The following is a 13,037-nucleotide window of genomic DNA, read 5'->3' on the forward strand; positions in this document are numbered from 1 at the left end:
TGCGCATCTGCTCGACGACCCTTCTTGAAGACTGGGACTACCTGTGCTCTTTTCCAATCATTTGGAACCTTCCGTTCCTCTAGAGACATGTGGTACGTGGCTGTTAGAAGGGGGGCAAGTTCTTTTGCGTACTCTGTGTAGAATCGAATTGGTATTCCATCAGGTCCAGTGGACTTTGTTCTGTTGAGTGATTTCAGTTGCTTTTCTATACCTTGGACACTTATTTCGATGTCAGACATTTTTTCGTCTGTGGGAGGGTTTAGAGAAGGCACTGCAGTGCGGTCTTCCTCTGTGAAACAGCTTTGGAAAAAGGTGTTTAGTATTTCAGCTTTACGCGTGTCATCCTCTGTTTCAGTGCCATCGTCATCCCAGAGGGTCTGGATATGCTGTTTTGAGCCACTTACTGATTTAACGTAAGACCAGAACTTCCTAGGATTTTCTGTCAAGTCGGTACATAGAATTTTACTTCCGAATTCACTGAACACTTCACGCATAGCCCTCCTTACGCTAACTTTGACATCCTTTAGCTTCTGTTTGTCTGAGAGGTTTTGGCTGTGTTTAAACTTGCAGTGACGCTCTCTTTGCTTTTGTAGTAGTTTCCTAACTTTGTTGTTGAACCACGGTGGGTTTTTCCCGTCTCTCACAGTTTTACTTGGCACATACCTGTCCAAAACGCATTTTACGGTTGCCTCGAACTTTTTCCATAAACACTCAACATTGTCAGTGTCGGAACAGAAATTTTGTTTTTGATGTGTTAGGTAGTCTGAAATCTGCCTTCTGTTTCTCTTGCTAAACAGATAAACCTGCCTCCCTTTTTTTATATTCCTATTTACTTCCATATTCAGGGATGCTGCAACGCCTTATGACCATTGATTCCCTGTTCGGGTCTGTTTGTTATCAGTAGGTCCAAGATGTTATCTCCACAAGTCGGCTCTGTTTAATTGCTTGAGGTAATTTTCGGATAGTGCACTCAGTATAATGTCACTCGATGCTCTGTCCCTACCACCCGTCCTAAACATCTGAGTGTCCCAGTCTATATCTGGTAAATTGAATCTCCACCTAAGACTATAACATGCTGAGGAAATTTATGTGAAATATATTCCAGATTTTCTCTCAGTTGTTCTGCCACTAATGCTGCTGAGTCGGGAGGTCGGTAAAAGGAACCAATTACTAACCTAGCTCGGTTGTTGAGTGTAACCTCCACCCATAATAATTCACAGGAACTATCCACTTCTACTTCACTACAGGATAAACTACTACTAACAGCAACAAACACGCCACTAGCGGTTGCATGCGATCTATCCTTTCTAAACACTGTCTGTGCCTTTGTAAAAATTTTGGCAGAATTTATCTTTGGCTTCAGCCAGCTTTCCGTACCTATAACGATTTCAGCTTCGGTGCTTTCTATCAGCGCTTGAGGTTCCAGTACTTTACCAATGCAGCTTCGACAGTTTACAATTACAATACCGATTGCTGCTTGGTCCCCGCATGTCGTGACTTTGCCCCGCACCTTTTGAGGCTGTTGCCCGTTCTGTACTTGCTCGAGCCCATCTAACCTAAAAATCCGCCCAGTCCATGCCACACAACCCCTGCTACCCATTTAGCCACCTGCTATGTGTAGTGGACTCCTGACCTATCCAGCGGAACCCGAAACCCTACCACCCTATGGCGCAAGTCGAGGAATCTGCAGCCCACACGGTTGCAGAAACCGTCTCAGCCTCTGATTCAGACCCTCCACTCGGCTCTGTACCAAAGGTCCGCAGTCAGTCCTGTCGACAATGCTGCAGATGGTGAGCTCTGCTGTCATCCTGCTAGCGAGACTGGCAGTCTTCGCTAAATCAGATAGCCGCCGGAAGAGAGAGAGGATTTCCTCCGATCCATAGCGACACACATCATTGGTGCTGACATGAGCGACCATCTGCAGATGGGTGCACCCTGTACCCTTCATGGCATCCGGAGGGACCCTTCCCACATCTGGAATGACACCCCCCAGTATGCACACGGAGTGCACATTGGTTTTCTTCCCCTCTCTTGCTGCCATATCCATAAGGGGCCCGATTACGCGCCTGATGTTGGAGCTCCCACCTACCAGTAAGCCCACCCTCTGCGACCGACCAGATCTTGCAGATGGAGGAGCAACCTCTGGAACAGGACAAGCAGCCAGCCGAAGATCAGTATCAGCCAGAGACAGAGCCTGAAACCGGTTCGTCAGACAAACTGGAGAGGCCTTCCGTTCAGCCCTCCGGAATGTCTTTCACCCCCTGCCACACCTCGAGACGACCTCCCACTCTACCACGGGTGAGGGGTCAGCCTCAATGTGGGCAGTATCCCGGGCAGCCACAGCCATAGTCCGATCGGGGGATGCGTGGAACGGGCTGGCCGTCCCCGACAAACCCCCATCCGGACCCCCACAGTGATGCCCCTTGACAACAGCCTCAAGCTGTGTGACCGAAGCCAACACTGCCTGAAGGTGGGAGCGAAGGGATGCCAATTCAGCCCGCATCCAAACACACCAGTCGCAGTCCCTATCCATGCAAAGAATGTCTGAACTAATCTACAGAGAGCACAAACAATTTGACACAAAATTTAAACGGTTATTAAAATACAAGATTGCCTAGTAAATGCAGTAATTGTGCTAAATGCGCACTGCTGACAAACTGCTCCACGGCAGAAGGAGACTACGCGATTTTACACTATTCAGGTACTAAAACACGATGCTACAACTCTCAAATACTATAACATGCCCGAAATTTATGAATTAAACAATGTAAGTACCCAAAAACACACAAAGAAATTAAAAATTAAACTATGTAACAATTAAGTGAGCTAAGAGTATACGACTTGCTGCTGGCAGCTGCTTATCCAACGGCGGCAGGGAGCACACTGATGCCCATCAACTAAAAATCAGTTAATGTGCTCCTTAAATGCTTCCTCAACCATTTATTTGTGTGTAAGGTAAATATATTATGCAGAAAATTACGTCACTAGCTATGTAGGACCTATGTATTATACAAGTTGTACGCATGCATGCAGACATGTTTACTTTTATTTCACAGTTAAGTCTATCTCTAGCCATCACTTTAAACAGTCTAAACAATCTTTGCAGTACCCTGTCTGGACTGGTGGGAATGACAATTGGTTGCCTGATCCATGCGCGTTCAGTTCTGAGCAGACACATACAGTCGTTTTGGCATTGCAAACTCATTATTGTTGTCTATAGTGTTATCACTTGTTGTCATTGTTACTGTTGTTGTTGTGATAGTTACTTTTTATTGAGTGCCAATAAATGGCTTTTAGTTCAGTTTTTGTCCATATTTATGAACAGATGTTTACTTAATAGTGAATTATGTGTCTGGATCAAAATGCTGAAACACACAGTGGCATGGAAATGAAAGAAATTGTATGAATGAATAAAAAGTGATTCACAAGATAAATTTGATAAAACATGTAGTATACGCAAGGGTAACTCATATTGTGAAGCTATATTAATTAAAGTAGTTCAAAGAAAATTAACAAATGAAGACAAATATTTCTCATGGAAAAAAAAACTTTGCTTACGAATCAGATGATTAGTCACTGAAGTATTAAAAATATAGTATTTTGTATGCTTCTGGTTCACGTCACGTCTGCATTTACGTAAAGAGACTTATCAGTGGTAGGTACCAACAAGTGGGAAGAGAGAGGTCTGTTTCAATAAATTTAAATAAAAATCAGTTGTTCATTTATTTAAACATAAATTTATAATGCAGCACCAGTTATTAACCTTTTAAACCCAACCAAAAATTCATATTTAATGCCAGAAAGACAAAGAACTCACATTTAATTAGATATGTAAATTTTGAAAATACTTTATTTTTAGAAATATACATCTTGTTCACCTCTCCACAAAATAAATTGTTTACTGAGTGAAAACATTTGTATAACTGACACAACAGTCAGAGACTTGTCAGTTGATTGTCTCACATTGAGTGAAACCACTCAAACTCTGAGTGAGTGAGACCATTCATTTAGTTGACATGGTCAGAAAGTCTAGTTTCAATCAGTTACTTCATTTGACTGAAAAATCGACTGATCAGCTGTCTGTTAAAATCAGTTAGCTGTCCCATCACTAGTGCACACAGTCTTTCTCATTGATGTAATAAGTTACTTAAATAACTTAAATTTGACACTTCAAGGGCTGGTTACTAATGTGTGCCATAAAATTAAGGCATTCATGAACAAACTGTGTCTATTTGAAAGGCAGCTTGGTACAAGACACTTAATGGTTTTTGCTTGTTTTTCTAAATGTCTTTCATTGCTACAGTTGTCTGCAGACACATATTTTGTACTTTGTACTTTGTTAACAAAACATTGTGCAACTTTGTCAAAAGTTATGAAGACAAGGTATTGGGGAATGTATAGTCTGTAAAATAAACTGATATTATTTAGCACTTTATTATCTATTGTTCTATACACTTTACCCATTGCAGAGCCAATGATTGATTTGCAAAATTGCTCTCTGCTCAAGGACAGATATTATGGCAACATGAATTTTGTTTTGATAATATCTTGATGGACATGTAGAAGAATTTCCTAAGTTACATGTAAATGCAGATGTCATAAAGAGTCTGAATCAACATTTTGTCATGGACAACACAGTGATGAAAAGGATAAATACTGCAGAAAGTTTAGACCTAAATGATTCAGCACTGGTGAGCATTTTGTGCTTTGGTGCAACACAGCTTCATACACAAAACATTTCATCACTTCTGAAGAAAAGAGAGAAGTGTTGTGTTCCACAAACAATAAAATGGTAATATTTTTACTTGTGCTGAGTTTTTTTTTTCTTTCTATTTAACATGTTCTGTTACAGTTGTATTTGCTTTGTCACGATTAACTCAGTTGCTGATATTGTGTTCAAAAGGTAGACTGCACGAGCGCTAGCTGTTTGCCCAACTCTGCCCGTGGGTACAGTGGAACAGTCATATGTTGATATCTATAGCCGTCCGGATGTTCAGAAACAGATTCATACAGTCCTGCTCTGTGATCTGAGAGACAAAAAAAATTAACCTTTCTTTCGTACATACATCCTGTTACAGGAAAAACTGTTACACTATTTCATTCAAGAGTGAGTGGGGTTGCTACAGATCAGTGTAAATTTAGAAAAGCTGTTAGTCATGGAACATTAAAAAGCTTTGTGATACCGATCAGTCTCTCCTTTTCTGTATGATGAGCAACATGTGATGAGTGCTGAACTGCATTAGTCTTCTGTGATTTTCAAAACGATTTTTTGGTGTCAGAAGTCTTTATTATGCCCCCCCCCCTCCCCCCCGCCCTCTCTCTCGTACTAAACTTTTCATGTGTTTATAATTCTACTAGCTGACAAACCTGACATTGTCTGGGTACTGATTTTTGCCAATTTTCTATTAGAAGCTTATGGTTTCTGTATGCTGGGAGCAGCTGCCTCACCTATCTGCAACACGGTTTTGTAAATGCTTCTTTGGTAATGCCTCTTGATAGCTCTGTAGTTGACTATTGGTTTTGCTTAAAGCCTTTTACACTTCGCAGTTGAAAGCTGTCAAAGGTGCTGCCAGATGTCAGTGAATTCCTTAAGTTGAGTCAACTGTAAGAGTATCTTAGTAATACAGAGTAAATGTACTACAACTACATGTCGTACAATAATATATTTGTGTAAGTACTTTCAGGGCATATGTTGTTACTGTCTACAAAAAATGTTGCAAATAAAATTATTAGCAGCAAAGTAGTAAATTTAGTGTTTATGACTTACCTCCTGGACTATGAGTGTTAGACGGTGGTTACACCCCCCCCCCTGAGAAGTCACTGATATTGTTGCACCTGGATATTGTCTCTGCAATGTGACAGTGCACTGTCTGATATCCAGGATGCCTTCCTTTGGAAGAGGGAAATGAGATTTTCCAACTCAAGCATGCAGTGATGAATATCTGGCAGTTTTACCCTTCCTATACATAAACGACCTGGGACCAGAACAAAACAAGCCTAACAACACTAGACTAATTCTTTCATTGACATTGTTTTTCAATAGTTCCTTTCTTCTTTTTATGAGGTCAATACATACTGTAAATAAAAATGAGTAATTAAAATGTATAAAAAATTTAAAAAACGACAACTACAGGGTGTACTGTTGGCAGACATATACCAGATAAAAGCAGTACAAAAACAAAGTATGTAATGAAAACATTCAAAAATAATATATCTGATAAAACTGAGCACAGGTTTCGCAAATTGAATGTCAAATTAGCATTTAGAATATCAGACACCTTGAAATTGGCATTACGACATCACGTAGGTGATAATATGAAGGACATTTACTCTGGTTCAGGAGTACACAAACTAAAATGTAGCAATTGTGATAAATTTTATTTAGGACAGACAGGACATAAGTTTTCAACAAGATTCCATGAACTTACTGACACACAAAATAAAACTGCATTCAGAGTCCACATGAAAAATCTTAAACATAAAATCACAGACATGCATCAAAATATGTAAGTGCTAAATAGTGTGTCAAAAGGAAGGAAACTGAATGTATTAATGAGTTTGCAGATAGCACATAAGATATTAAACAATCAACTCAAATGTCCAATCACAAAAGTTTTCAACAACTTTGATGTTGATCTATAACATCACATTATATTTCCTGGGATGGTTTATGGCAATATGCAAATAACATATTATTATCTCTTATGTTATCTGCTACAGACTCCATTTGATATTCTGATGTTATGATATCACATTTCATTATCACAATTTCTATACTGTACATTGCCTAGCCCAAGGCTATACAACATTTCTAAATAGTATAGCTTATGCTGGAGCTACTGAAATACACTGACGTGACAGAAGGCATGGAATATCTCATAATATCGTGTTGGACCTCCTTTTGCCTGGCATAATGCAGCTGTTCGGTGTGGCATGGACTCGACAATTCATTGGAAGTTCCCTGCAGAAATGTTGAGTGAAGCTGCCTCTATAGCCACCCATAATTGCAAAAGTGCTGCCATTGCAGAATTTTGTGCATGAACTGACCTCTTGATTATGTCCCAAAAATGTTCGATGGGACTTACGTTGGCCAATCTGGTTGGTCATATCATTTTCTCAAATCACCCATAACGTTCTACAAACCAAGTGTGAACAATTTTGGCCCAGTGACATGATGCATTGTCATCCATAAAAATTTTGTCGTCGTTTAGGAACAGGAAGTCCAGGAGTGGTTGCAAATAGTCTCCAGGTAGCTGAGCATAATCAGTTCCAGTAGCAATCAGTTCAGTTGGACCAGAGGACCCTGTCTGTTCCATGTAAACACAGCCTACACCATTATTGAGCCACCACCAGCTTGCACTCTGCCGTGTTGACAACTGAGTTGATGGCTTTGTGGGTTTTGTGCCACACTCAAACTCTATCATCATCTTTTGCCAACTGAAATTGGGACTCATCTGACCAGGTCATGGTTTTCCAGTTGTCTAGGGTCGCAAGCCCTGGAGAGGTGCTGCAGATGATGTCATGCTGCTAGAAAGGCACTCATGTCTGTCATCTGCTGCCACAGACCAGTAACGCAATATTTCGCAGCATTGTCATAACAGATACGTTTGTCATACACCCCCATTGACTTCTGTGGCTATTTCATGCAATGTTACTTGTCTGTTAGCACCGACAACTCTACACAAACGCCGCTACTCTAGGTCTTTAAGTGAAGGCCACCAGCCAATGCGTTGTCTGTGGTGAGAGGTAATGGCTGGAATTTGATGTACTCTTGACACTGTGGATGTAAGAATATTGAATTCCCTAGCAATTTCCAAAATGAAATGTCCCATGTGTCTGGCTCCAGCTACCATTCTGTGTTCAAAGTCTGTTAATTCCTGTTGTGTGGTCATAATCACATCATTAACATTTTCACATCAGTCACCTGCATACAAATGACAACTCCACCAATGCGCTGCCCTTTTATATGTTGTGTATGCAATACTACTGCTATTTGTATGTGTGCATATCACTATACCTTGACTTCTGTCACCTCAGTGTATGTTATCTGCCTTGAAGCAATGTGTGTGATTGTAATTACCATGCCATAGACCTGTGGCTAGATAACAAATGACATTAATGTAGTAGGTCACATCCGAAACTAGGATATAAATAGTTGTACAATCTGTGTCCTGGATTATAGCTCATGCACACATTTGTTGTATGAGTAATACATTATAATAATTAGTAAGCCCCTAGATCTAGGGCTGCTGGCCATATTGTGCCATGTGATATATCAGCATCAACATATGGCTTTATCTTCGTAGAGATTACATGGTCTATTACTCCTTGTTCTGCTATGGGTATTACGTTTACTCACAAATACCTGTCCACCTTATCATGGAGGTCACCCTGCAGCTAAAACCTGTGTTATGTAGTAAAGGAATCATCTACATGCAACTGCTGTATGATGTGATCAGCATTAGGCCCTTACTTACATAGTATCTTTCAAGGAACAGCAATAATGGCAGCTGTTATGACCTAAACATGGAGCTAGGCTTTATATTACATCATAATCAACTCTGTAAAGCTTCATAATACTGTCAATATCGTTTCTCTGCATGAAGTATTATGGCCTGTAACACTGTGAAATGTATCTGCCATGACTTAAGCATGTGGTTTCTTGTCTTAACATGTTGTACAGCGTATTCCAATGAGTGCATAAAGTGTGCATACGACCTAGCTTGTGTACCTGGGCTTCCCACATGATGACACATAATTAACTAAACCATGAGCAACATGTCATTTAGAGCCCAATAGGCTACACTATTATACAGCATGAGATAACAGTATGTTGCACATAAGTATAACAGCTTCTAACCGGTTATTTATTAATATTTATTATGAAATGGATGGTCCGCAGCTCGTGGTCTTGCGGTAGCGTTCTCGCTTCCTGTGCACGGGGTCCCGGGTTCGATTCCCGGTGGGGTCAGGGATTTTTCCTGCCTTGAGATGACTGGGTGTTGTTGCGTCGTCTTCATCATCATCATCATCATTTTCATTATTCATCCCATTACGGTCGAAGGAAGGAAATGGCAAACCACCTTCGCTAGGTCCTTGCCTAGTACAGCGGTGCGGGTCTCCTGTATCGTCCCGTACGCTCCCCGGAGTCTGGGACCTCATCATCATTATGAAATGGATAATTTTTATGTCAAAAAAAGTTGATCTGATACATCGTATACAACAGACTCAACAGCTTTAATACTGCATTGTTACACCGTGCTGTGTATGGCCACTGCCATGATTATGCTTAGAAAATGATTCCTCTTTCTTTAAAATAACTCATGTGCTTAAGTTAGAATGTTTTGAGATAAGACGCTTGGCATACTTGTGATGTTGCTGACATAAAACCCTTTATGTATGATTTAGCTTCTATAAACTAGAATCTGGACCTACATAAATCATGTGTGAACATACAGCTCTAATCATAACAGATATTTCTCATCACGATCTAGGCCTTTGCCTATGAGTTGTCCTTCAATAAAAGTGTTTCAACCTAGGCCTGGAGTTACACTTAAAAGACCCAACCAATAATACAACTTAACATGCACAATAAAATTCATTTTTCTACAGTATAATACCTAGATTCAAGCGTAGATTGTTGTAAAACTCATCCTATAATAAGGGAGAAAATATGACGTCATTAAAATACAGGCCCTAATAATGAAGTACTGTCTGAAAAAAGCTGCAAAAATATTCAGTCAGACCTTGATAAGATTTCAAAGTGGTACAAAGATTGGCAATATGTTTTAAGTGGTCAGAAAATATTAAACTGTATGAAATTAAAAAAAAAAGTCCTATGAGCACAGTATCGAGCAGTAACAGGTAAAATCAGTCAACTCGTACAAGTACCTGAATGAAACATTTGTAGGGATATGAAATAGAATGTTCACATAGGCTCAGTCATGGGTAAAACATGAGTCACACGAGTCAGACTCCAGTTTATTGGTGGAATACTAGGGAAATGCAGACCGTCTACAAATGAGATTGCTCACAAATCACTCGTGTGAGCCATCTTAAAATACTCAAGTGTGTGTGTCCCATACCAAATAGGACTAATGGGTGGGGGGTGGGGGGGGGGTGTATTGAATGTATAAAGAGAAGTGCATCATTATTTGTGTGACCTGTGGGAGAGTGACTGAGAGATACTGAAAAAAGTGAACTGGAACACACTTGAAGATAGACAAAACTATTCTGAGAAAGCCTACTTACAAAGTTCCAAGAGCTTTTGTAAATGAAAACTATAAGTATATACTACTACCGCCTTGTATTATTCCCGTAGGGATCGTGTGAGGACAAGATTAGGTTAATTATAGAGAGGCATTTAAATAGTTCTATATATGAATGGAAAGGGAAGCAGCCCTAATAACTATTACAATTTAACCTACCTCTCTCGTGCTCTTCACAGTGGTTTGCAAAGTATGGATGTAGATAATTGATGTAGACAAAAAAAAGGTTAGTAGAAGGTGCTAACCACTGGAAAGGATTCAATCATGGTCAACAGCTTCTGATTACTGTTGACTCGGCCACTTGAACCTTAAGAAAAGTGCATTTATAGTAGCATTAAACCCAAATTCCTGTGTTTTATTTATTGTAGTTTTTTTGTCTTCCTTTTACTATTCCTTCATTAAATAGTGTTGGATACTATACAGATGCCTCAGTACCCATCCCATCTTCTGGCAAGGGCTTTCCACACTCTTATTTTCTTTTCTATTGTCACCAACACCGTCTTATTCCTTACTCTTGACTTAATTGCCTTCAGTATCGCAAGTTTTAAATGCTTCCTGTTTCTTCTTGGGTTTTGTTGCAGTCTGTGCCTGACTTACACCTGCTTAGCACTTTCGTAGCTTTTTATTTCTGTTAATTGTAATATCATAAGTGTTCTGACGTGCCGATCATTCAAAGTGCTGCCATGCAATTTCGCGTGTCCTCTACATGCGGCACTGTCTGCCAGCCATGCAGCAGCCACGCCACCTATGCGGCCAGCCGGCCGGCGTCCACTAGACTTGGATTCGGTGCAGATTTGACTGTTACCGTGTACACATGCCTTACGTGGTCTACTCGCTCTGTGACTTGTGTGTATTGTGTCGTCTTTTGAAATACAAGTGTTCAACTTGATGTTATAGCAGTAAGCTAGTTTTCTTCTGTACAAAGTGTTATGATACAACAGATTTTTTCATGTTTGCGTAACATCTTTGACATTAAAAAAATTTCATTAGTATTGCTAAACTTCATTGGATTTAATGCTACAAAATCTCTGTCAAATAACACTAAAATATTAAACAAAATACTAGTTTGTACATTTGGTAATGGAAAGTCTTGGTAGCATTAAATAATTTAGTAATAAAGGTAAAAGCTCACCAAACAGTGGAGGCATTGACTATTTGAAAGGCGCATAAATAAAATTGGAAACTTTGCTAACTTTTGGATGAATCCTTTTTGGTCTGAAAGTTTCCTGTTTTGTTGGTATGGCTCTCAGCAAGTCAACACCTCCACTGTTTGGTGAGTTGTTACCTTTATGCCTAAATTAATCAAAGTTCATAAGTATTTTCAGACAGAGTGCACTTACAGAATGAATGCTTCACAATGAAAATTTGTAGAAATTTTATGTTACAGTATGTTGTGTCAGTGTTTTGACCCTCATGTCTTACATGAAAGTCATCTGTTTCAGGCTTATGATCAGCACCTCAATATGGTACTGGGTGAAGCGGAAGAAACTGTAACCACTGTAGAAATTGATGAAGAAACATATGAAGAAGTTTATAAGACAACAAAGCGGAACATTCCTATGTTGTTTGTTAGAGGTGATGGTGTAATTCTTGTATCCCCTTTGATAAGATCAGGTTAAACATTGGTGTATGCCTTGTATCGTGTTTGAGCAAATGATATGCCATAAACCTTATTGCCAAAATAAAAAGATCGTATTGTTGTTACCGGAGTAAATTTCTAATGTATTTCAGTTCTCTGCGTGGATATTCCAAAGACATAAATATGTATCATGAAAATTTCACACTGTCAAACTATTGCATACATTATGTAGTAATATTTTCTTTGTTACAGTGTAATTTGGAAGTATCTATCTGAAAATGCAGATAATAAATAGTGTGTTGTATGATTGCACTTTTGCAAAATATTTTCATTGGTTGTTTAATTTTTGTAATAAATAACATATGCACCAGAAACATCACAGCTCTTGAGTTGTAATGTCTGGCATAAAATGACCCATTTAATTTTGCAAAGCATTGTGTAGTCTTCAAATTTACCTCTGTGAAGCTTTTATGTTTATTCCAATTTACATAAATAAACATGTCCAGTAAACTTTGAAAAATATAAAGGGGCTTTAACTACAGTTTTACTTAAAATATGTCCTACTACTACAAGTGCATATTCGTTTTTTTAGATCAGGTACTGATAATTTCCTACACATCCACAATTAACACTGAGGACTGGACAGTTATGGTGTAGTTCAGCTGGCAGATACTGTGCTTCAAAGTTTTTCTGAATTTTGTGTAGCAAGTTCTGCTGCACAGAAATTAACTCATATTATCACATTTGAAAGAGTGTCCTTTTCTATGAAATACTGCAAAGAAACATAGAATTACATCAGTGACTGTTTTATGTCGTTGTGGTCTTCAGTCCTGAGACTGGTTTGATGCAGCTCTCCATGCTACTCTATCCTGTGGCAAGCTTCATCTCCCAGTACCTACTGCAACCTACATCCTTCTGAATCTGCTTTGTGTATTCCTCTCTTGGTCTCCCTCTATGATTTTTACCCTCCACGCTGCCCTCCAATACTAAATTCGTGATCACTTGATGCCTCAGAACATGTCCTACCAACCGATCCCTTTTTCTAGTCAAGTTGTGCCACAAACTTCTCTTCTCCCCAATCCTATTCAACACCTCCTCATTAGTTATATGATCTACCCATCTAATCTTCAGCATTCTTCTGTAGCGCCACATTTCGAAAGCTTCTATTCTCTTCTTGTCTAAACTATTTA

At 39.4% G+C, this 13,037-nt stretch overlaps 1 protein-coding gene across 1 annotated transcript in view; it reads left to right on the top strand.

Moving 5' to 3' along the window:
- LOC126455839 (U6 snRNA-associated Sm-like protein LSm3) overlaps positions 1-11,982 on the top strand; it is a 32,694-nt gene extending 20,712 nt beyond the window's left edge. Inside the window, exon 3 of the mRNA XM_050091600.1 lies at positions 11,711-11,982. Within this exon, the coding sequence (XP_049947557.1) occupies positions 11,711-11,887 (177 nt within the window). The 3' untranslated portion in view covers positions 11,888-11,982. The remainder of the gene's footprint in view (positions 1-11,710) is intronic.
- Positions 11,983-13,037: the final 1,055 nt, after the last annotated feature.

The sequence above is a fragment of the Schistocerca serialis genome, chromosome 2 (assembly GCF_023864345.2).
Source record: "Schistocerca serialis cubense isolate TAMUIC-IGC-003099 chromosome 2, iqSchSeri2.2, whole genome shotgun sequence".
Taxonomy (NCBI): domain Eukaryota; kingdom Metazoa; phylum Arthropoda; class Insecta; order Orthoptera; family Acrididae; genus Schistocerca; species Schistocerca serialis.